Source organism: Phyllostomus discolor, chromosome 1 (genome assembly GCF_004126475.2).
Source record: "Phyllostomus discolor isolate MPI-MPIP mPhyDis1 chromosome 1, mPhyDis1.pri.v3, whole genome shotgun sequence".
NCBI lineage: Eukaryota > Metazoa > Chordata > Mammalia > Chiroptera > Phyllostomidae > Phyllostomus > Phyllostomus discolor.
The window spans coordinates 74,393,379-74,418,641 of record NC_040903.2 but is presented as its reverse complement, the minus strand read 5'-3'; the positions used below and the strand labels follow the sequence as shown (position 1 = coordinate 74,418,641).

The following is a 25,263-nucleotide window of genomic DNA, read 5'->3' as shown; positions in this document are numbered from 1 at the left end:
GCTTTAGCAATTATGAATAATACTGCTATAAACATGGGTATACAGATATGTTTTTGAGACCCTGCTTTCAATTTTTGGGATATATATCTCCAAGTGGAATTTCTGATTCATATGGTGGCTTTATTTTTAATTTTTTGAGGAGACTATATACTGTTTTCCTCAGTACCCCACCATTTCCCATTCTTATCAATGGTGCACAAGAGTTCTAATTTTTCCATATCTTTGTCACCACTTGTTATTTTCTGTTTTGTTTTGTTTTAGCCAATCTGATCCATGTGAGGTGCCCATTATTGTAGTGTTGATTTGCATTTTCCTAAGGATTAGTGATATTGAGGATCTTTTCATGTGCTGTTATTTTTTTATTTAGTCTTTTTTCCCTCTGTGTTTTATTTCATATAGTTTCTTTTGATTTTTTTCCCCAGAGCTCACAGTTGTGTTTTGTTTTCATTGTTGTTATTTTTTACTTTCTGTGTTTTACTTTACATGATTTCTATTGCTATGTCTTCAAGTTCACTAATTTTTTTCTTCTGCAATATTTAATATGCTGTTGATCCCATCCAGTATATTTTAAAATCTAAGATAATGTAGTTTCAAGTATAAAAGTTTTATTTGGGTTTTTAAAAAATTATCTGCTATATCTCTATTAACATGTATGATCTTTCCTCTAGCTTTTTAAACTAATGGAACAGAGTTATTGTTATTGGGTTTGTTTGGGGTTTTTTTTGCCTTTGTCTTTTTTTTAACATTTGTTTTATTGTTGTTCAAGTACAGTTTTCTGCCTTTCCCCCCTATTGTTACTGTTTGAATATGCTTGCCTGCTAGTTCTAACATCTATGTCAGTTCTGCTTTTATTTTGATTGATCATCATATCATTGTGAGTCATGTTTTCCTGTTTGTTTGCATGGCAGGTAATTCTTGACTGAGTTGTGAGTTTTACCTTCTTGGTTAGTGGATATCTTTTGCATTCCTGTAAAAGTTTCTGAGCTTTGTTCTGTGATGTAGTTAAGTGCTTGGATATATTTTGATCCTTTGAGGTCTTGCTTTTAAGGTATTAGGCAGGATTAGAGCACCTTTTAGTCTAGGGATACTTACTCCCCATTACTGAGTCATGGCCTTTCTCAGCACCCTACTTAATGATCCATAAATTATGGAATTAGAAGGTGATTAAGGCTGGATGATGGAAACAGGCATTATTTTCAACTCCATGTAAGCTGAGTGTTGTTGCCTCTAATCGTTTAGGGCAGCTCTTTTCCTGGCCTTGAGAAGTTTGTGTAAGGTACACACATTTGGTGATCAGTACTCTGGTGAAATTTAGGACACTAAAGTAGTCTTTCCATAATCAGCAGGTCTCTGGGTTCTCTTTCAGTGTTGCCCTTTCCTCTCTGTCCTCCTCCCTGTGCGCTCTAATGGCCTTGATCTCTCTGGAAACTCAGCTACTTCTCCAACTCAGGAAATCTGTTGGTCTCCACCTGGGCTCCTCCCCCTGGCACCATGACAGAACTCTCTCAAGGTAGCAAGCTGGGACTGGCACAGGGCTCAACTTGTTTCTTTCCTATCTCTCCGGGATCAGATTCATTGCCTCATACCCAATGTTTTAAAGATTGTTATCTCATATATTTTGTTCATTTTTAGTTGTTTTAGACATAAAGGTAAATTTTTTCCCTATTACTCCATCTTGGCTAGAAATGGAAGGCTAAACAGAACTTTTATTTTTAATACAAGGATGTGGTTACATAAATGTTTTAAGGGCTGAGGAACAAAATGGAAATAGCTCAGAGATTTGTACTGCAGGAAGCAAAGTCTAGAGGAACAAAAAGAAGGAGGTGATATTATATGAGTCTAGCAGTACTTAAGGCTAGTACTGGTGAAAACTGTTGCTGCTATTAAAATTAATGCTGCTGTAACTGCAAAAATTTTCAGAGCCTGTAACTCCCAGAAGCCGGTGATGGTAGTCAACCACTTCTCTCTTTGCTGAAGCTGCCACAGGCTGCTGGAGCCTGGAACCATCTCTTGCTGATAGAGATGCCTGATGCTTCAGCACTTCCGCTGTTGCTTCTTTTACTCCATTGCTGATTAATGGTACTATTTTCACAATTAATCACTTTGCTCTAAAGCATTTATTCCACCTAAAATGCTGAAGATTTCAAACATTTAGTATCCTCTCTTAGTAGGTCCTATTTTTCAAGGTCATCTAAAGAGCTTAAACCAAATTTTCTCTCTTTATCTAATTAGAAATGAAAAATACCTAGCTGCCTGCCTCGCCTGACTGCTCAGATAGCTCGCTAGCTATTAGTCTATTTTCTTCAGATACTTTATTCTCTTAGTGTTGTTTCCATAATATTTTGTCATTTGATCTTTGTATAATTTTTCCTTGTTGGTCTGTTCAGTGTACCACACAACATTTTTCTTTCATAGTTACTTATGGAAACACATCTGCCAGGGATTCCCAAACACTAGGTATAGGAGGTGGCAGTTGCATATCCTAAACAACTCTGGAACTGGTTGTATGCATAAGTGTTGAACAGATTAATATAAGAATAAAAACTATCTGGTGATTGGTTTAAAGGAAGAATTTCAGAATCTTTCACAAAAAAAATATTCTACATGCCAAACACAAAGAATGTAAGAGAAAAGAATTATTAGTGGGCAGTAATAAGGACCAGGATCTACATCTACAACTCTGGGGTACAGTTAAATATATCTGTACTCTTCTACCTGATGCCCAACCAATAGGTGTTAATCGGTAGGTCTAATGAGGTAAAAGACCCATTCTTTCCTCAAATATTAAGGGATGGTTATTATTTGCATAGCACTAAGGTAAATAGTGGAATTCTATGACATACAACAAGCTCCAAATTAGGGAGGTAGGGAAGAAAAATAAAATACAAAGAGTTTACTCACATGGCACAGCCATTGTGAAAATTGTATATAGGTTTCTCAAAAATGAAACAGGGACTATCTTACCATTCAGCAATTCCACTTTTGTGAATACACCCAGAGGAAATAAAACTAGTATATCAATAAGATATCTGCACTCTCATGTTCACTGCAGCATTATTCACAAGAGTCAAGATATGGAAACAACCTAAGTGTCCATCAACAGATGAAGAGATAAAGAAAATGTGATATACACAGAGAACAAAATATTATTCAACCCTAAAAAAGAAAATCCTGTATTTGTGACAACATGGATGAAACTGGCAGAAAGTGTGCTAAATTAAATAAGCCAGACACAGAAAAACAAATACTGTATGACTCCACTTATATGATGACTCTAAAAAGGTCAAATTTATAGAATTAGAGAGTAGAATGGTAGTTCCAGGGGCGGGGGTGTGGGGTAAATGGGAGATATTAGTCAAGGGTTATAAAGTTTCAGTTATCCAGGATGAGCAAGTTCTGGAGATCTAATGTTTAGCATGGCAATTATAGTTAATACTGCCTTGTGTATTTGAAATTTTCTGAGACCATATCTTAATTGTTTTCACATATACACAAAAAGGTAACTATATGAGGTGATGAATATGATAATTAGCTTTGATTGTAGTGATCATTTCATAATGTTTATATACATCAAACATCACATTGCACACCTTAAATATATGGGGGGAAAGTTAACTGACAACAACTGTCAACTAAGTGAAAATGAATGCCGAGTTGAAAGGACAAGGCTGTGATTGGCACATGGCAGAGCTCAGGTGGTGGGACTTGCAATGGCTCTGGTCGAGGGACAGAAGTGAAATAAGGGGAGTGGCACAGGTGTTTAGAGGACAGCATGTAATAGAGCATCTCGGTCAGAGTGGAGGGTAGAAAAATTTAAACTGACAGACTGAGATTATGTACTTGATCTTATAGCTGGTGGAGTCTTTGAACCTCCTGAGCAAGAGATTGGTGGAGGGGAGGAAAGAATCATTGATGTAGTATCATGGAACATAAGGAGGATTGGGCACACATTATATATTCTTCCAGTGCTCTCTGACTGGCACAGAGCTGTGTCCCAGCCCACACACACACATATGTAAGAAGAGGAGAAAATTTTCTAAGCCCATTTCAACCCTTTTCCTTCCTCATTCTCCATCTCCAATCTCTATAGTCTGCTGGTGCCTGCTTTTTAATATCAAGGTCCAAGTTCTTCTGAGTCTTCACCCTCCCCTCTTCTGCCCAACCCAACACTCCCATCCCAATTCCATTCTAATCCATAGTACTGCTTCTCAGATACTGAGTCCAAGTTTTGCTTGGACAGCCTAGCACACTGTCAATGGAAGAACATCAAAGAAGTTTTTCTACACCTTTAAAAATTCCCATATTACAGTCCTAACAAATTTTTTGTCCACATTTTTTCCTATTCTCATGACTAAGCTTTGACCTAATTTTTTCTAAGCTTTGTGATAGTATTATTGTTGTAAAAATTTAGGATTTTAAAAATAGAATAATACTTCCTTATGGGAGATAAAGAAAAGTATGCTTATTTATCCCTATATCAATTCTCCCTTCTTTTGGTGACAACCTACTTTTCATTTGTTTTTTATAATTCTCCCCACTCCAAGTAGCCAATGAGGGAAGCTGATTCCACTCTTAATTCTAAGGGTGGGATACATGGATCAAACCCAAGGAAATGTGTCATTTTATATGTTTTTGCTACAGTGCAGAGTAGACATGAGGCTGATTTGAGCCAAAAACACTGAAGAACCCATTTCCTGGGACCACCTTAGGAAAGAAGCTCTTTTTATTTCTAGATATGGTGATCTGATAAAAATTCTGGAATATTTACAGTTTATTTGACACCATGAAATTAATCTTGTTATTGGATAAAGTTGACATCACTGGAAACAGAGGAGAAAGATGAAAAATCCCCCAAAACTATGTTCTTGATAAGATGGTTGAGCTATGAAGGAAACTAATTCTTATCTTTTGACCACATAAATTTCTTTTGGTCCCTATTCCCAAAGCAGTAGTAGAACTACAAAGGCATATTTCTCAATATTGTAGAAGAGGACATTTTTCAAAGGAGGAGTGGAAATAACAGGGATTGGCTTTGAAAATCTCAGCAGCTCCTTCTTTCTGATTCCTGTCTTAGCCAGAAAGCACCATCTGTCAGGAACATCAGTTGTGAGCCAATATTTTTGGAAAGCCTTCAGGGACATTGTAAATTAACTGTAGTCATTCTCTGAAGATGAGTAGGGAGCAGTTAAATTACTACAAAGAATTGACACTGTTTTCTCTGTTATACTTATTTACCTCCTAGAGGAAAAAATTTTAAGGTAGTATTTATGGAAATGAAAACATGTATTTACCTGAAAGTCTGCTTGAAGGGTGAAAGCTATTCTTGTATCATTTTCTACTGAAAATATTTTAATGCTAATATTACAGTATAAGTCAAGTTGGGGGGAGGGGCATGTACATGCCAGATATTAGTAGAGATGGATTACTGTTATAGGATGCTGGTAGAGCTGCTCTAAGGAGGGCAAAAACCACACTGGCCTGAATGGGAGGGTGTTTCTGTCTCAGGTACAGTACAAATGTAAACAGTCCTGGTGTGGCACCCCCAAGGTGTCAGATATCCAGGCTCCTTTGGTTTTGTTTCCTAGTCATACTTAAGATTCAGTTTCTATCCCATTGGAAGTTCTAACTCTCACCAACACCACCTGCCAGCCAGTGGAACAGACAAAGGAGAAAGGTATACCTTTTCTCTTCAAAGACATATCCTGAAAATGTCACACTTCTGCTCATGTCTCAATGGTCAGAACTTAGTCATATGGCCAGACTCAGCTACAAGGGAGGCTAGCAAATATTATCCTTAGCTGGGGAGAGGGATGTGTTCCACTGAATCCTGGGGCTTTTACTACCAATGGAAGAATAAGAGGGGGAATTTAGGGGGACATAGCAAAATATGTCAGAATGATTTATTTCCCACAGTTGTTTTAAATCCCTAGTCTGATAATTCCAACATCTCTACCATAGCTGAGTTTGGTTCTGATACTGGCTTTGTCTCTTCAAACTGTGTTTTTGCCTTTTAGTGTATCTCATAATTTTTTGTTGAACGCTGAACACAACGTAGTAGGTAAAAAAACTGAGATAAGTAGGCCTTTGGTGTGTGAGGCTTTATGCTCATCTGGCTAGGAGTTATTATGTGTTTACTCTTTGCTGTTACTGTGGTGTTAGAGACAAAATTTTCTCTATTGTCTTTGTCTCCCCTATTGTCTCTGAGTTTCCCTAGAGACTTCTTAAATAGAGTATGAGACCTGTAGTTCTTATGGCTGCCTTTCGCTATTGCCAGGAGAAGTGCTATTTTTGTGATGCTATGGTGTGGGGGAGGGAATTGTTCCAAGTCCTACAATTAGGAATTAGATTTCAGTCTTTTAGTGAGATTGTTGTGTTTATCATTCCAGAAAAACATGTATACCCAACAAGTAATCACTCTCTTCAAGCCCTGGTAAGCACTAATTTACTTTCTGTCTCTATGAAGCTGCCTATTCTACATATACTATATGAAAGAAATGTGTGACCTTCTGTATCTGGCTTCTTTCACTTAGCATGTTTTTGAGGCTTATTTACATTGTGGCATGCATCAGTACTTCTTTCCTTTTTGTGGCTGAATAATATTGCAGTGTGTGGATATACAACAATTTCCTTAGCCATGCTTCCATTGACAAGAATTTGGGTTGTTTTTACCTCTTGGCTATTTAGCTATAATGTTCTTATAAATAGTCATGTGTAAATTTCTGTGTGGACATAGGTTTTCATCTCTCTTGGGTATATACTTAGGAGTAAAACTGCTAACATATAGTAAGTAATTCAATGTTTAAATTTGTTGAGGAACATCAACCTGTTTTCCAGGACTATATCATTTACATTCCCATCCAGCAATGAGAAAGGAAGAAAGGGAAGAGGAGAAAGAAGAGGAAGAAAAGAAGGGAATAAGAAAGAAGAAAGCAACTGAAAGTAAAAAGAAAGAAAGAAAGAAAGAAAGTCACTTCCTTCCTTACTTCCTGCCTTCTTCATTCCTTCCTTCCTTCCTTTTCCTCTCTCCTTCTTCCTTCTTTTTCTTTCCTTCCTTCCTTCTTGTTTCTCTCCTCCTTCCTCGCTTCCATCCTTCTTTCTTTCTTCCTCCTTCCTTTCTTTTCTCCTTCTTCTTCTCCTCCTCCTCCTCCTTCTTCAAGTCATCTCGTTGTGGTTTTGATTTGCATTTCTAAAATGACTAATGATAATGTGCTTATTAGCTATTTTTCATGACCTCTGTATGTTATTAAAAGTATTGAGGATCCCAAAGAGCTTTTGTTTATGCAGTTACATCTAGTAATATCATATTTAGACAATAAAATCAGGAAATTTTTAAAATATTGTTTATTAACTTCTTTATAAACAATAGTAATAAACTCACTGTATGTTAACATCAGAGTAATGACATTATCACATTATGTAGCTTCTTGAAAACTCCACCCTACACTTGTAAGCCAATGAGAATGAAAAAGGAAAATAAACATCTTATTTATTATGAAAAAATTTGATCTCATAGTCCTGTCTCTCCCAAATGAGTAACAAAACTTCCACTCAGTTTTACTCAAGTAAGATAGGTAAGATTAAAGAGAATTTTTTGGGTCTGAGTATCCTCTCAACTCTAACCTCAAAACACAAATTTGGGGGGGTGGTGTCAGGGGAGGAATACTGACAATGGAATCTGTATGGTACTTGGTGGGTCACAGAAAGGACAGAAAGTGGTTCTTTAATCTGCATATGGACCTGCTGACATCTGCCCATTTTTTTCATAACACTTTCTTGCCCTTCCAGAAATGAAGGCTGATTAGTGGTTTAAACTTCTCATTAATTGCCTTAGTCATGTGATTTTGTCCAAGTGGGACATCTGAAGTCAACCAATTTTAGCACTGAGCTCTTATGTAAAAGTCTGTACAAGAAATTTCACTGAAATCCCAGCACCTGGAGCTGTTTTTGTTTTTTTTTTCAATAGGCATTGAGGATCAGTGGGCATGGAGAAGTATAACCCAGTGGTTCTCAAAGTATGGTAGATGGATCAGAATCATCAGCCTCACCTGGAATTTGTTAGAAATGTAAATTTTTAGGACCAGCCCAGACCTGTTGATTCTGAAACTCTAGAGATGGGCCCAGTCATCTGTATTTTTTTTTTCAGATTTTTATTTATTTATTTATTTTTAGAAAGAGGGGAAGGAAGGGGAAAAGAAGGGGATAGAAACATCAATCCTGTCACAAGGTTGCCTCTTATATGCACCCTGACCAGGAACTGAACCTGCATCCTAGTCATGTGCCCTGAGAGGGAGTGAACCAGCAACCTTTTAAAGTGTGGGATGAAGCTCAGGCAACTGAGCCACTGTTTTGGGCAACCATCTGTGTTTTAATGAGGCCTCCAGGAGATTCTGATTTGTTAACAGTTTGAGGACCACTGGTATGTCCTTTCTCATAGTCACACCTGATCAGTATGATCTTCCTTTCCCCTCCTCAATTCCCTCTTCATTCTTTCCTTCTTTCTATAAACATCGAATGTATTTGATCTCTTATTGGTGTTTCTATGACAATTATCTGGAAATGTACACATTTGCACATCATATGTCTGTCTATAAACATCAAATTATTACAAGACTAATTCAGAGTGTCATTTATAGCAACCCCAAAGAAACTAACTCTTAAAGAAACCTATTAGTAATGAATAATTGAAGCTTTTTAATAGGTATAATTAACTGGGACCCACCATATTTTGCCATGCATAATGTGCACCCACTTTTTTGGTCCAAACTGTCAGGGAAAAAATCTTTTGTCTTAACTTTTTAATTCAATTTTTTTATTTATATCTAAAACTTATTATGGTATTCCAGGGTATTATTTTGCATGTGGATATTGTTATTGCTTTTAGAGTTATACTTTTAATGCATAACCACAAATAAAAGAATTAAAAATGTTTCTATAGATATGAAATTAGTACTACACATGTATAGTGTATATCCTTATTTTCCCCTCAGAAATTTGGGCAAAAAAGTGCACATTATAGATGGCAAAACATGGTAGTTTATCTTTCTTTTCTTGATATGAACTTCATTAAAATTCTTTCAAATATTGAAGCTCTACAATTCCAAGGCTTGATTGCTTTGTTTTGGTGTTACCCAAATATAATTCTGCCATGACCTCTGTTCTTTTGAAATTCCAAATCGAAGTTTCAGTGGAGGGGGTGCTAGCTTAGAGGACTGACCTAAGAACAAAAGGATGCAGTCAAGTTACCAGTCCAGAGTTCTTTGAGGGTATTCACTAAGAGATATGAGCAGGAGAATGGGCTAGTCAACTGGAGTCTGGGAAAGGATCTTTGTGGATCAAGGGACAAGGTCCTATTATATATGCTAGAGAGCCTGTGTGTGCCTTTTAAATTAGGGCTGGAGTTTTCCTTGGGATGTCTAAACTGGGAAGTTGGGATAAAATTCACATTAAGCCATTTTCTTTATACTATATAGGGTGTGGAGAGAGTTCCTTGCTTATCAAGCTTCGCATATATGTGAAAATAAGAGTGAGAGTTCTGGTTGTTCCACTCTGTTCCCCCAATGATCTTGGAAGTGCTACTTAGAAGCAGGTTAAGTTCACTCATTAATACTCCAGAGCTGGCTTCATGATGGGGTTGCAGCTGCCAGTTGTTCTGTGATGTGTCTTCAGAGTTTTTTAAAACCCAAGGGGTCACAGGAGATGCAGCTTGGGAAAATGTTTAATTTCTTTGATTTTGCTTGTGCTTCATGACTTCTGTGGGCTCTTCTTGGCTGTGGGCTATACCACTCTGATTTTCTAGATTGTTCTTCTATTCTTCTTCCTGTAGTGATATAACTAAGTCTTAGTTATCAGTGTAATACTGCACCAAGAAAAATGTGGTTCCACCTTAAACTGATGTGGGTAGAACATTCAACTAAGCCCCCATTGACCTACTAACTATAAATTCCACTCCAGGATATTAGTACCTTTCCATATGCTGACATCTGACATCAAGACTCCTCCATCTCACCAAGACTGCCCTGTGGTTCTTACAGAATAAAAATCCAATCATTGTGCAGTGAGTCAATCTGGGAAAGAGCCTGAGAAAGCCCTTCCATTTTCCTGCCAGTTCCAGGACTGAACAGTTAAGGTGTGGAGGCTGAGCATGTCCCAGGTAATAGACTACAGGATGGGCTCTGCTTGGGGGTTAACCTCCACAGGGTATACTACTGTACACCCTCACTTTACATTTCATCCCACTGTGTAGTGACTACTGGGTCCTACCATCACACTCTATAACCGGGACTCATCTTGAGTCACCTGTCTTCCTTACCCTCACTTTCAATCAGCTATCTTAATTTCCTTTATGTGTTTTTTTATTCTTTTGCTCCTTTTTAACTTGAGCCTGCTGACCTAGTTTGTGCTGTCATCCTCTCCTATGTGGATTTACTCCATCGTGACATAATCAAACTGCCACCACTATTACCCACCTTAAATCCAGCCTCTGTTGTAGCCAAACCATTCAAGGGGCTGATGCTAATTTGTTCCATAAGTAAAACTTCTGTGGTGCTCTGTGTTGCCCTCTGGATAGGCTCTATACCCCTCAGTCTGGCCTGATCTTCCATGACTTGGTCACTGTCCATCCCCAGGGCATCATCGTCACCACTGCCCCATGCACTTTGTGTTCAGAACTCTGTGGCTTCTCCCAAACATTATTATGCTCCTTCTCACCACTTTCTCTGTCCCTTGCTCCCTCTGTCCAGCAGCTATCTCCTGCCTTTTAAAATCTGGCTTCAGGTATCTTAGGCACCTTCAACTCTGAAAGTCTTCTTGGTGCCCCCATGTAGGGCTAAGTGTCCTTTTCCTTTGTTCCTGTAAATACCTCAATCTTATGCTTTCACAAATTTATTTAAAGTTTCCATTTTTTCCCCTTCTCCTCTACTAGTCTATAAACTCCTGAGAGGAGGGGTCATTTGTATTTATCTTTGGGTCCAGATAAGTGCCTGCTACATGTTAGATATTCTTTAAAAATATATGTATGTATATAAATATATATGTATATACAGGTGTGAGCAAAAGTAGGTTTATAGTTGTGAGTACACAAAACACAGTTTATTCTTTTATTATTTTTATTATTGTATTATTTGTCTTATTATTATTGTTATCATTTTATATTCTTAGTTATGATTTGTCCTTTAGGTAATGATAGCTGGTGATTTAACATATTTTGCTGATCCTTGTATATTTTTATGAAATTTATTGGGGTTACATTGGTTAATAAAATTCAGATATTCATGTAATAATTTTTTGAGATATAATCAACATATGATATTGTTTGAGTTCAAGGTATAAACCTGTTAATTTGATACATTTATATATTGCAATATGATTACCACCATAGCATCAGCTAACACCTCCACTGTGTCACGTAATAATCATTCTTTTTGTGGTGAGAGGAGGTAAGATCTAGTGTCTCAGAAACTTCAAAGTGTATAACGCAGTTGTTGACTATAACCACAGTGCTGTGCATTATATCCCCCAAACTTATTCATCTACTAACTGGAAGTTTGTATTTTTTAACCAACATCTACATAGGAGATACTCCATAAATTTTTTATACAATAGTTTCTGAAAAGGAACAATAATAGCAATGAGCTATGCTAAGTGATTTTCGTGAACTGAAAATGCTTAGTTTCCAGCCAGCACTGTGCTATAAGAACTTTGTGATGATGGAAATATTTTGCATCTGTGTTGTCGAATAAGGTAGCCACCGGGGCTTTGGAACACTTGAAAAGGGGCTAATGCAACTAATGAACTGAATTTTTAATTATATCTCATTTATCTAAGTTTAAACTTAAATAGTCACATGTGACTAGCAGCTACTGGTATTGGATAGTACAGTTCTTACTTTCCCCGGCTTTTATTTAGCCCAATTGGATATGTTCTACCTTGTCCAGAACTCCCATGGGAGCTGAATGTTTAACAACCAGCTCTCCGAAAAAGTTTGCCTATTTTTATGGTGTAAACACTCCCACATCACCTAGTTTCAGGCTACCAATATGACATCACTGAATACAAAGTTAGAAAGAGATGTGCAGTAGCAAACCATTACATAGCATTTTCTTAACATAGATGCAATAGATGTAAACAACCCTGAGGACAAAGAAAGCAGTGAAATGCAGTAAAATAATTAGAAATGTGATTACTTTTGAGTACTTAATTTTGTATTTAATGTAATATATTTAATTATGTTTATATACTTTAATTTTTCATGACTATGCTTAAAAACAGTTTGAAAAATTTCTGAACATTTAACTTTAGCTCTTAGAAGCCAGTATAAGCCAGCTCTGACTCATCACTAGCCCCTATTAATTGCTAAAATAAACAAATAAATGAATGAATACATAAATTGTAGGATTCTGTTTGGCCATAAGAGGGCACTATCAGCTGAAAATTGATTTTAGGAGGAATTTGGACTAGCCTCTGACACACTGGGTCAGAGTCTCCCGGAAGATTGTCAGTCTGGAAGAGCTTGTGGGAACTCAATTTTAGGCTGTTCTTTGTTTCACAACATAAATTCCAAAACCTTTACCACTCCCAAATACCTTCATCCGTTTGTGTCTGAAGGTGGTTGGCCTTTAAGCTACTGAAATGAAAAGATCCTTGAGATGTATCGTCTTGTCATTGAAGGAAGGAGAGGACCTAACAAATATCTTCTCAGGGTCTTACTGGGGAGTTTATATTAGGGTTGGCCAGAGTGCACTCTGGTGTGTGGGTAGGGACTCCCTGGATCATCAAGAGAGTGACATGCTAGGTTTCTATAGTCTGCTCTCTAAAGGGAGGGAGAAGCACTCTCTCTCTCTCTCTCTCTCTCTCTCTCTCTCTCTCTCTCTCTCTCTCTCTCTCTCTCTCTCTCTCCTCTCTCTCTCTCTCTCTCTCTCTCAAAGAGAAATGACTTCACTCTCTTGATTCTTAACATTGTTAGTATCATGCAATGGTTCTCAAAGTTTGGTTCTATAACAGAAGTATCCAGATGATGTGGGAATTTGTTAGGAATGTACATTTTCAGGTCCTATCCCAGACCTGATCCCAGAATCTCCACCAGGAGATGCTGGTACCCACTCAAGTTTGAGAGCCGCTGGCTTAGTGCAGAATTATCAAAATTGGATTGTGTATGTATTTGATGCATCTGAGGAGATCTTAAAAAGTACTTATTTTCTAGTCCAACGAGATTATATATTATACAATTCCATTTATATGAAATGCCCAGAACAGGTAAATCCACATAGATGGAAGTAGATCAGTGGTTGCTAGGGAATGGGGGAAATGGGGAATTGGGAAATTCAGGTTTGCTTTTTGGGATGATGGCATTATTCTAATGTATAATTAGTGGTGGTGTATAAACAACATTGCTAAAAACCACCAAGTAATGCACTTGAAATTGGTTACCATAATTAATTTTATCTCAATTGAAAAGAAGAAAGTACTTATCCCAGAAATTCTGGTTGGGGCCCAAGCATTGGTATTTAAAAAAGTACCTCCTGGTTGTTCCAATGTGTAGTTAGGATTGAGAATCCAAGTTAATGCAAATAAGGCCACACATGGGTCATATTCCCAGTCAAGGATGCTCTGGTGTAGCATCTGCTGGAGATGGGGTGGGGAGCACAGGGGAGGAGAAACTCAGGATAGACCTACTTTGCTTCTAGCCAGGTGATGGGGCAGAAGGGTCCTGGGCTCTTGATTCACACTGCAGTTGGCGCCTCAGCTGTGCAATCTTGTTTACATTACTTAATCTGTCTAAGATGTAGCCATGAGAAGGTTTCTGAGAAGACGGGTTGTGATAATGCTTATTAGATAAGCATTGAGCTTGGTATACGGCAGGGGTGTCAAACTCATTTTCACGGGGGGCCACATCAGCCTTGCGGTTGCCTTCAAAGAGCCGATTGTAATTTTAAGACTGTATAAATGTAACTATTCTGTAATAGTTAAGCGAGAGCTTGGTGCTGCCACCAGGTAGAAACAAGGTGCTGGACCAGAAGAAACAAGGTGGAGGGCTGGATTCAGCCACAGGCCTTGTGTTTGCCACCTACGGTATATGGTAAGTGCTCAACGAATGTGAGTTTCTTTTGCTCTCCCAGTTCCCTGTGGCTTTAATTCTTGTTGATTGACTCTTTGGGAGTGTGTACACTGGCCAATTCTCCCTCTACTATTCCCCAAACTGCTGGTGGGTAGTAAGACAATGGGGTGGGCTGGGGGCATGGGTATGGCTGCCCTGGTGCTTTTCCTACTCTGGTTTCACTGATAGCTTGAGCAAGGGCTTCCTTAATATGGGACTCACCATCTCCGCTGCCAGGTGAATGCACTCAGAAGGAGGATACTGATCAGCAGGAGAATGCAGCCAGCCACTGTTGACAGAGAAGCAGTTCAGCAAAGGTATGCCCTGGGCCAGGTCACAGAGCAAGCTCAGAAAGTCCCCCCTGAACAAGGGTTTTCTGAAGAGGTGAGCCCTGCAGCTTCTGATTTCCCCTCCCAGAGTGCAGCTCCCTCCCCCAACAATTTCTAAGGGGGCTCGAGGACTAGGCTAGGACTGGGTGAGGTGGCATGGGCCGAGGAGGGCATGGCGCCTTTCCTTAAAAGGCTTTCAGGTGAGATCCCCCTGACAGTCACTCTCTTCAGAAAGGTTCAGAGACCAGACCTTGGTTTAAGTCGGCCCTGAGTGAGGCCTGTGACAAGTAAAAGAGATATTGAAATATAAAGATAAATGATAAACACTTTAGCATCTCTTGAAAGTGTCCATATTTCCCAACTAGTAATGGAGTGAGCCACCTATCTATATATGTATCTACCTACCTACCTATCTATCTTAAAGCCTGTGTCTCAAAGCCTATTTTTCTTCTTTTCCCCCTGGCTTTATCGAGATATAATTGGCATATACATGGTGTAAGTGTAAGGTGTACAGCTTGTTGGTTTGATACACCTACATATTTCCATATAATTACCATGATAGCAATATCTAATACCTCCATTATGTCACATAATTACCATTTCTTTTTTGTGGTGAGAACAGGTAAGATCTAGCCTCTTAACTTTCAAATATGCAATACAGTATTGTTAACTGTAACCACCATGCTATACATTCCACCCAACTTACCTTCTGACTGGAAACTCGTGCCCTCTGACCACCATCTCCCTATCTGCCCCAGCCCCTGGTGACCAGGTTCTACTCTTGTTTCTGAGCTCGTTTTTTATTTTTTATTTTCTTGCTGCAAGGCATATTTTTCCCCCTCTCACCAAGAAACAATGATAGTGCTTACAGAATGTTTTTTTTTCCTTTGCCTTGTTGTAGTGCCTCCCTCCTCTTTTGCCTCACTCCTCACATACAGGCACAGGGTATTTTGTCATTTAGAATCCATTCGAGGAGGAACTGATTGGGGCAGGTTTGAGACTTCACACAGAACTTACTGTAACTGATTACTGTGATTTTAAGTTATGTTAATTTCTGGATTAGTCTTTTACTCTTATAAACATAAAGTGTAAATAGAGGGCCATTTTAAACAACTAACCAATCTATCCAACAAACGACATGCCCCACAGCCTCTGTCTAGGGTACATTTTGTCAGTAACAGAAGTGGCTCCTACCCACCTGCTATCTGATACTCGGTGGTAAATATGAACATCTTCGGGGTTGTAGCCACTTCCGTATGTTCCATATGTTTTTCAAAATCTGTGCAAAATAGAAAAGGGAAGATACTCTCTTTATGCAATTATCAGGCTGCACAGGCTAGAGAGTGTTAGGGCTTCTCCCTGAGCTAGGACCTCTGAAACCGATGGATGGGATGTAAAAGACAAGGGGAGGCCATTCGCAAGCACTCTGTTCTTCTGCCTTGATACATCGCCCTCAGTCTGGTTTCTCCTTTTTCTGACACTTGCTTTCCAGTGAGGATTTGAGGGTTGGGAGGTTGGATGCAGATGCCTGATGATCTTTAAACATCCATGGGGCAGCTCTCACCCATCTGCTGGAGGTGCTGCTCCAGGCAAACTGTCTTCCCTTTCTCCTGTTATCATTCAATGACCAAGCTTTTATCTTCACAGAAACAAACTCTAGCCATACCTGTAGTAGTACCTGTCGTTATTAAGGGACAGGAAGTTTCACTCTCAGAAGGAGTGTCCGTGCTTGCTTGAGACTCTTCATCACCTGGAGGAGACAGTAAGCAATGCCATGTAACTGAATGTGGGGGTACTGGGGAGCCTCACATCCAACCCCACCTGCCCTCCTCAGCGGACTTCAGACATACTAGTTAACGTGTCAGTCTCAGTTCTGGGCACGTGCTCTGTGCGTGCCACATCACATGGCTCCCTATCAGAGTCACAGGGAGGTGGGTAAGTGGCCCCTGCAGAGCCCTGTAAGAGGAAATTCTAGTTGTGATTCTGGTTTTCCATAGAACTCTGAGAAACACTCCTACTCAGCCCTGGTTTCCATCTGTGGCTTGGAGACAGGTCATGATAATACAAATTCCATCGAACCATCAAACAAAGTAGAAAGGCATGAAAGGATAGCTTTTCTCTGACAGGTCCCCCATTACTAATGGGTATGGTCAGTTACCTGGGATTCTACCCTGCTTTCTCATCCTTTTACAAAGGAAATCAGGAGCATGTCGTGACCAGCAATGTGGCTCACTGAAGACAGTCTATGGGAAAGAAACACAGAATTCCCGAGGAATCCAAGAGGAAAACATGGGACAGGGGAAAGGGTGGTGAGCAAAGAAACCAGTAATCCATAGTTAAATGTAAGTGGCTTTTTATTGTAGAAATAGTAACATGATTTCAGAATGAAAATAGCAGAAGACCTTAATATAAGTTGGTTGTGTGTATGTGTGAGTGAGGGTGTGCATGTGGGGGGGTGTGTGCATGTTTGTGCTTGAATAAATCCCTTCCCTGTATATTTGCACTCTTATCAAAGCTCAGTGGGAATGATACAGGGGAAGTTGCATGCCAACAGTGTAGTGCTGTACAAAAAAATGGATTTATATTATACATCAGTAAATTAGAAATCTGTGGGTTACAGACTGGACTTTCCCTTTTGTGTTTTTTTTGTTTGTTTTAAGATTTTATTTATTTTTAGAGAGGGGAAGGGAAGGAGAAAAAGAGGGAGAGAAGTATCAATGTATGGTTGCCTCTCACACGCCCCCTACTGGGGACCTGGCCCACAGCCCGAGTATGTGCCCTGACTGGGAATCAAACTAGCGACCTCTTGGTTCACCGCCTATGCTCAATCCACTCAGCCACACCTGCCAGGGTAAGGACTTTCCCTTTTGAATGAGAGGAAGTCTTGGTAGCTTAGAGGAAGAAGTGAAATTTCAGAATCATCTAGGAAAGGGGGAGAATTATTACCATTGAGTGATCTGAGGGCTTTGGGACACTCAAAAGACCTTATCTCCTCTTCTGTCTCCTGCTACTTATCCCCACTCAGGGTACAGGGGACCTTCAGTGCTAGAGACCTTAGAGTTTATCTAGTGGTTTTTCTAGAATGAGAAAAAACAGAGACCCAAGGAGATTAAGTGGCTTGCCCAAGGTTACATAGGTGGTGGGTCAGGAATTCCACCCCGGTTGGCCTGATGGAAAAACCAAGGTAATGAACTCAAGAAGGTGCCCTCCATATCTAGGAACTGGTTGTTCTTACCTTCCCTTACGCACTTGAGCTGGGGCCGTGTCCACCTCCCCTCCCCACAGATCATTTTGCAGGTGCTCTTGGCAGGACCTCTTTGTAGGGCCCTGAATCCCTGGGCACACTCGTAGTGAATGATCTGCCCCTCCGAGAAATGATAAATTCTCTCTGAACTTTCGTGTTCCCAATGTGGAGGCTCCTTGCAATGACCTTGAAGAGGGAAAGAAAATTCCAAAGTCAAGGTGGGGAAGCAATATAAGTAAATCCAAGTTTCCCCTTCCTAGAGTCTGGACCTTGGTTCTGATTCTTTTGTTTATTCATTTGCTCATTCATTTTATTTCACTTAACCAATATGTATTGAGAACATCTGTGTGTCAGGAAATTTCCTGGGCACCTTGTGGGAAGGCACAAAGATCCAGTCACTCGTGCAGGAGGGGTCAGTTAATTGGGTAAGAAAGGCACATGAAGGCAGGATGTACTGAGTGTTAGAGTTAAGGAACAGACGCTTGCTACACAGAGGGATGAATAATTGCTTCTGACCACAGTGAGGGTTTTCATAAGTGGACAGGAGCAGGAAGGGAGGTCTCAGCTGAGAGATAAGGGCAGACTTAAGCCAGTCTGAGTCACTGAAAAGTGAAGACCACCCTGGATCTCCACTGCCGATTGAGGAAGTTACATCCTTGGGTGGTGCTAATGGTCACCTTGGGACCATGGTAAAAGGGCTGGGGACAAAGCCAAAGCCATGAGGAGAGAAGGGCTGAGAGAACCTCAGAGAACTAGAGCCTGATCTTTAATCAAGCCATACCTGAAGCTTGCCCTCCCCGAGTCCATCAAGGCCTCTGAAAATTCCCCATGCCCAGGAGCTTCCCACTTACCAACCCAAACCCAACTCTGACTGACCTTTAACCCCAGAGATCGTGTCCTGCTCTAAATTAATGTCAGGGTTTTCTACCCCACCCCTTATCTGAACCTATGGAACCACATGTATCCTCTATCCCCAGACATGTGAAGCTACATGTATTCTCTGACCTTTCAGATTTTTTACAACCTGACTACCCAATATAACCTACAAAGACTCCATGTAACCTCTCTGCCACAGCAGGAAGCCTAGTGGTTCTGTCCTGAGGGTCTGCTCTGGTGTAGCACCTTGCAAATCATGACTGAACTTATGTTTTAGGCTCAAAAAATTTCTTTTACAGCCAACAAAAACCAGAATGTCTGAACATGTTTGAATTGGGTTTGCTTCTTTTACATGAAAACATCCTAATTAAGACAATCTGTGAAATATCCCATAGCCAGAACCAGCTGCTTATTTATTAAGGAAAACAAACACTGGCCTTCTGAGAAAAAATTCAATAATTGTGGAGGGTAATGTAGGAGAAGTAGAGAAAAACAAACAAATGTGTTTTAAAACATCATTCCATTACAAAGTTTGAGGGGCAAATGGATAAAAACTTCATGTTGCAACAATGCCCCTGGATTAGTTTTTTTAATAATTAGTTTTTTAAAATAATTAGGCAAGTCTTTTACCTTCTTGATAGCTCTATTTCTTTTGTAAATTGAAGAAGTAATACCCTTGCTCCCTGACTCACTGTGTCCTGGGGTTCAAGTGAGATCATATACACTATGATAAGGCTCTTTGTAAGGTTATAAAATCATCATGGGACCACAAGGTTTCATAAGGTCAGCTGGTTCCCCCACAAAGCTCAGGCTTCCCCAATGGGGTCTACTTCCTCCTGACATTATGGTGACTTCAACCAATATGATTCATTGTAGAAAATTGCCAAAGTAACTGGGTAGTTATGGTGTTCACTCATCCACAGCCCATTAGCTAGGAGGTATTTGTCTACGACTTCGAAACTCACCAGTATGGCCCAGCACATTTCACAACCCCACGGTGAGAAACATCTTGAAGTAAATTGTTTTGCTGGCAGTTCATTATCTTCTACTTAGGGGAAAAATAAAATATTTCCCTAGAGCAGGGACTATTGTCTGGTCATGTCTGTATCTTCTTTGGCAGTGCCTGGCACCTTTAGTCCCAACACCTGCTAATTGAATTAAATTGGATTGGATTGGATTGGATTGGACTGGATTGAATTGAATCATATTCAGCTATCTCCCAAACCAGGAAGAAACCCAGAGCCCAGGTTGGCTACTGTGAGACTGACTTGAAATGCTAAGCCAATAGTCTGCAAATTCTATACAACAGTTCTTGGTGACATGATAACCTTGGAAGAGAGGATAGTGGGACAGACTTCCTTCCTTTGGGGAACACATCACAAACCTGCAAGAGAAAGGTTGGCTCCTTGTATTCAGCTAGACAACAGTTGTTCAGATTCACCTCTTACCTTGGTTAACTTGGTCTGTGGACTGCATTTGGCTTTGCATTTCTGTGTTTTTTCCTTCCTTCTGTTCATCAGGTTTAGGAGTAGCTTGTTTTCGTTTGTTCCCAAGGTCTAGAGAATTTGAACAGAAGGAAGCAAATAACTTCACAAAGGCTTATAATAATAAACCTTCTTCATGTATTATTTACTCAGAAAGTGTCTATCTAGTGTTTGTGGTGTTCCAGGAAATATCTAGGTGCTGGGGTTACAAAGATGACCCACACATATGCCCTTCCCTTAGGGTATTTTCAGGGGGCCCTGCTCATGTCAAGCCCAGGACAGTACTGGCCTTCAGTATTCGTGTGTGTAAAGACAATGGCCTCCAGCATGTTTCTGAAAGGACTAAGAGATTTTCTGGTGGAATTTCTTGTGTATGTGTGTCTCCCCAAAAGGGACCACATCCTGGCCATTGACCCTGACTACGCTGTGCATGGGTGTATGTGTGACGGCACTGAAGAGCAATCTGACTCAAAAGCCCACTGACTGACTCCCTTGTTTCCCTGAAGCAGCTCATTTAAAAGTTGGGGAGATGCTATCTTAAAGTAATGAGAAGAAGACCTCTCTACAACCCCTCTTCTATTATGAAGATTTTGGCAAAGGAGTTGAGTAAGGGCACCAAAATGAGGGGGAGTTGGGATTCTAACTTAGGGTTCAAGAAGGAATCTTCTGGGGAAAAAGACAATGGGGTACTTCAACAGAGCGGCAATCTCCTGACATGCAGTCTGTATATGGTCTGGGTGGGACAAAAGTCACTCATCAACACCATCTCCAGGATTAAGAAGTAAAAGGACATGAATCCACCACTATTCACCACTTTCCAATATCACAGAGTGGACAAAGGGCCTCATAGGGAAATTGGACTCACGAGAGAACTTCAGGATTCAAAGAAGAAAGTTAAATGGCAAAGTCATGGTATCAGGTCAATTTAGGTTTAGAAAGCATCGTGGGGGTCATTCCCATCAATTCTGTTCCAGGGAGGCAATCTACCTACAATATCTGGGAAGTAGCTCCGCAATCTCTTCTTGCCCTCCCCAGCAATCGTGAGGGTGAGACTCATTCCGCCAGTGATGCCAGTCATGTCTGGTAATGAGGGCCTTGAGCTCTCAAGCCATGTTTGGAAATTCAGACATAAAGAAATGCTAAGTGAACAACTTCCTCTGCCTCTCTGCTTCCCTCGTGCTGATTTGGGGCCTCACCCCTACCCACACCAGTCTGACCTCCCTGTGGCTTGTTATTCTGACCCCAGCAAGGGGATGTGGAGCCTCTGGGGAATATTCCTCATGCTCTGGAATGCCAGTTCCTGACAGTGGGCTGGGGAAGAACCTGGATTTACAATATATTTCTGCTTGACTATATACTTCCTCTCCAAAGAAATCTCCCAAAGGCCTCATGGTACCCAGAGTGAAAAATGTAAGTAATAGATAAGACTCTAGATTTCAGTAGCATGAGCTTCTATTTCCTTTTTACCCTTGTCAGGGGAGGAAATGCCTTTCCAATTGCTCCTGTTTTTGTACCTAGAACTTTTCCCTTAGGTTTGCAGAGCTGGTAACTAAAAAGGAGAGGGAGGAAGAGGGGTCATGGGGCATTCTTAGGAATTCACATAGCTGTGTTTCTGGAGATGGAACTAGAATAAGTATATTTCATCAGTCAGGATATTGATGGTATGAAGTGTGAGCTTTGGAAATCAGAACACAAACAAGTTAATGCAGCCCTGTAGATTTCAGCCCTATATTGGGCAGCCCTATATCACCCACTAGAATTGGCTTTTTACTATATGTATTCTTTATATAGGTTTATTCACACTATTCCTTTTTTGAAAATGTGATAAAATAAACATAACATAAAATTTACCATACCATACATTTTAAGTGTACAATTCAATGGCATTTATGCTGCTGTGAACTAGAGTTATTTTTTTAATTGTTCAGTAATTATTAGTGTAATGTCTGCTCTCTGCCTATCCCTGGAATATGTTTCTTGAATGTTGGGTATCCTGCATGCCAAGACCAGTCCTTGGAATTAGAAGATGCTCCTTAAATATTTGTTAAGTAAATGAATATTCCAGGAACTACTAAAATTAGTTATCATATAGTTCAGACTGGTCATTTTTTGTCTATGAGGCTGAGTAAACAAAAGCTGGAGCTCTGTCTCTCTCTTTGCTACAGCTCCCTTCCCTTTGGTAGTTACAAAAGGAAACACTTACAAATGCTTACACACTGACATTGGTTTTCCCAGGAAGAGTGACCAGAGTTTCCTGTACAATTCATGTAGGGTAACCTGTCGCTCATTCTACGGAAGCCTTTCTTGCAGTCACAGTTGAGCAGGGTGCCGATTTTGTACGTGAGGGCTTTGTATGTGGCATGGCTGACATATGGTAGCTTGGGATTACAACGGACTGCAAAGAAAAAGAAGCATGTTAGGAGTTCAGGAAGGCCCAGGCAAACACTCACATATTTAATCATGTAGTGATTTAGTCACCCATTTCTTCATTTTATTTAATGGAGTTATGTACACCCCACTTTTTCCTAGAAAGAAACTAAGGCTGTTGCCATTGTTCTTTAGAAACCTTTGTATGACACAATTCAAAATTTAATTTCAACCAAATCCCTCTTTAGACTACAATATATTTCAAAGTAAATGAATAGAAATGAATATGTTTTTGTTCTGAATATGCCTCCTGCTGAGCAAGTAGAGAGAGGAAGAGACGAAATATGAGGAAAAGAAGAGAGGAAAGTCGTGTAAATTTAATTAAGGGACAAAATTTGTGTGTGAGTGAAGTAAGAACTTTTCAGGAAATAAGCATTGTCTAACTTTCTATAATTAATGATTCTGTACCATTAAAAAATAGGAATGTAAAGTGCTTCTTCACTCAATGTCTAGCTAGGAGGAAGAGTGTATTTCTCACCCACCTACACACCTGTGAGTTTTCCAAATCCCTTTGCATGCTGTAAAGACCTGACCCTTTCTCAGCCCCAAAAATGGACACTAGTTTCCCATACTTGATACAGTGGCCAAATACTCAACTGTTAAGGGGAAAAGGCATTGGTCTAATCAGAAAGATGACTTCATTGCATATCTTGAAACAAGTTCTCTTGCCTCAAGAAACTAGATTTTTAGGAAAAAAGCCACCCACTGGATGAAAGAAGTGGATAGGAAGGATCATGGGAAACAGGAAAAGGTGAGAAAGCAGGGGCCTCTATCACAGCCAGCCTCTCCATCCACCAGAATAGACTGAATCTGGGCCGGTTGCCACACTCATTGCTGGCAGAGGACCATCCACTAATTGCTTATTAATCACTTGGGCTGTAGTGAAGCTTCTCTGTGCCCTCACACTCTGCCCAGAGTCTTGTCATCCTAGAAGCGAACCCATCCAAGACTTAGGACACCCCTATTATCCCCAGGAACAGAAGGTGAGGAGATCGTGGGCAGCTTGCCCCATGTCTATACAAGAAGGCATTAAATGAAAGCAATTTGAATGGTTCAGTGGGCCAGCAATTGTAGAGGAACATGTACCATAAGCACTCAATAAATTCTGGTAATTATAATAACATCTACTAAGACAAGAAAGGCAGCATGGTGGAAAGGGGAGAGAGATGGTTTTCTAGATTATAGCTCTACCACTTTACTAGCTATATAGCTTTATTATTTTTGCTTATCTAAGATGTGGCTTCCTTTTCTGTATAGTGGCTGTTACAATAATTATTTCCTTTTCTGTATAGTGGGTATTATAATAATTATTTTACTAATTTGTTTTAAAGACTGTATGATATAACATACTAAGATAACTTACAGAGCATCTGACACAAAATAGGCATAGATAGTTGCTAGTTCCATTTTTTTCCTCTGTCCAGAAAAAGAGGATAGTGGTTCACATCCTCTGGGTCACCCCAGAGGATGTTTATCCCTTAACTTCTGCAAAAGGGCATCTCCCTCTACAGCCCATATGATTAGTACCACTCTCTAGCACTTATCAGACATCAACACTAACCAACTTTTTAAGTATCAGATGGTGAATCTGTTTCTAAAACAAACTATGTATAATAATCAGAAAAAATAGTGGAGGAACATGGCAAGGACATTACCTTTAACAGCTGCTTTTCAACCTTGTACTAGTCCTAGCTAATGTAACAGAAAAAAAAAATAAAAGAAAAGGTATACAGATTGGGAAGGAAGAAATGAAATTTTCTATTTGCAGACATCACGACTGACTATGTAGAAAATCTGAAAGAACAGACAAAAAAAACCCTGTTCATACTAATAAGTAATTATAACAAGGTTACATGATACAAAGCTAATTTACAGAAGTCAATTGCTTGGCTATATAGCAGCAATGAACAAGTGAAATTGAAATTAAAAACACAATAGCATTTAATTAGCACCCCAAAAATAAAGTACTTAGATATAAACCTAAGAAAATAGGTATGGGATCTATATGAGGCAAACTATAAAACTCTGATGAAAGAAATCAAAGAAGAACTAAATAAATGGAGAAATATTCCACATTCATGGATAGGAAGATTCAATGTTGTCAATATATCAGTTGTTTCCAACTTGAACGATAGACAATGCAATCCCAATCAAAATTACAGCAGGTTGTTTTGTGGATGTCAACAAGTTGATTCCAAAGTTTGCATGGAGAAGCAAAGGGCTCAGAGTAGCCAACACGATATTGAAGGACAAAGGTAGAAGATTGACACTACCTGACTTCAATATTTCCTATAAAGCTACAGTAATTAACACAGTGTAGAACTGGTGAAAGAATGGACAAAAAGATCTATGTAACAGAATAGAGATGCCATAAATAAATCTACATGAATATGGTCAACTGATCTTTGAGAGAAGAGCAAAGCAATACAATGGAACAAAGGCAGTCTTTTCAAGAAATGATGCTGGAACAACTGGACATCCACATGCAAAAAGTGGATCTAGACAGAGAGCCTATGTTTTCCACAAAAATTAATTCAGAATGGATCACATACCTAAATGTAAAACACAAAACTATAAAACTCCTAGAAGATAACATAAGAGAAAGCCCAAATGACCTTGGTTTTGATAATGACTTTTTAGATGCAACACCAATGGCATGATCCATGAAAGAAAGAATTGAGAAACTAGATTTCATTAAAATAAAATATTTCTGCTCTCAAAAGAATGAAAAGATAAGCCACAGACTGGGAGAAAATATTTGTAAAAGATAAATTTGATTAAGGACTGTTATATAAAATATACAAAGAATGC

At 39.5% G+C, this 25,263-nt stretch overlaps 1 protein-coding gene across 1 annotated transcript in view; it reads right to left on the bottom strand.

The window, feature by feature from the left end:
• Positions 1–7,762: 7,762 nt before the first annotated feature.
• The window catches only part of IL2RA (interleukin 2 receptor subunit alpha), a 58,863-nt gene continuing 41,362 nt past the window's right edge, over positions 7,763–25,263 (bottom strand). The window contains exons 2-8 of the mRNA XM_036024905.1: positions 22,229–22,420; positions 19,990–20,097; positions 17,657–17,851; positions 16,088–16,171; positions 15,620–15,700; positions 14,315–14,381; positions 7,763–9,817 (exon numbers count right to left, since the gene is read on the bottom strand). Coding sequence (XP_035880798.1) covers positions 9,793–9,817; positions 14,315–14,381; positions 15,620–15,700; positions 16,088–16,171; positions 17,657–17,851; positions 19,990–20,097; positions 22,229–22,420 — 752 coding nt within the window. The 3' untranslated portion in view covers positions 7,763–9,792. The remainder of the gene's footprint in view (positions 9,818–14,314; positions 14,382–15,619; positions 15,701–16,087; positions 16,172–17,656; positions 17,852–19,989; positions 20,098–22,228; positions 22,421–25,263) is intronic.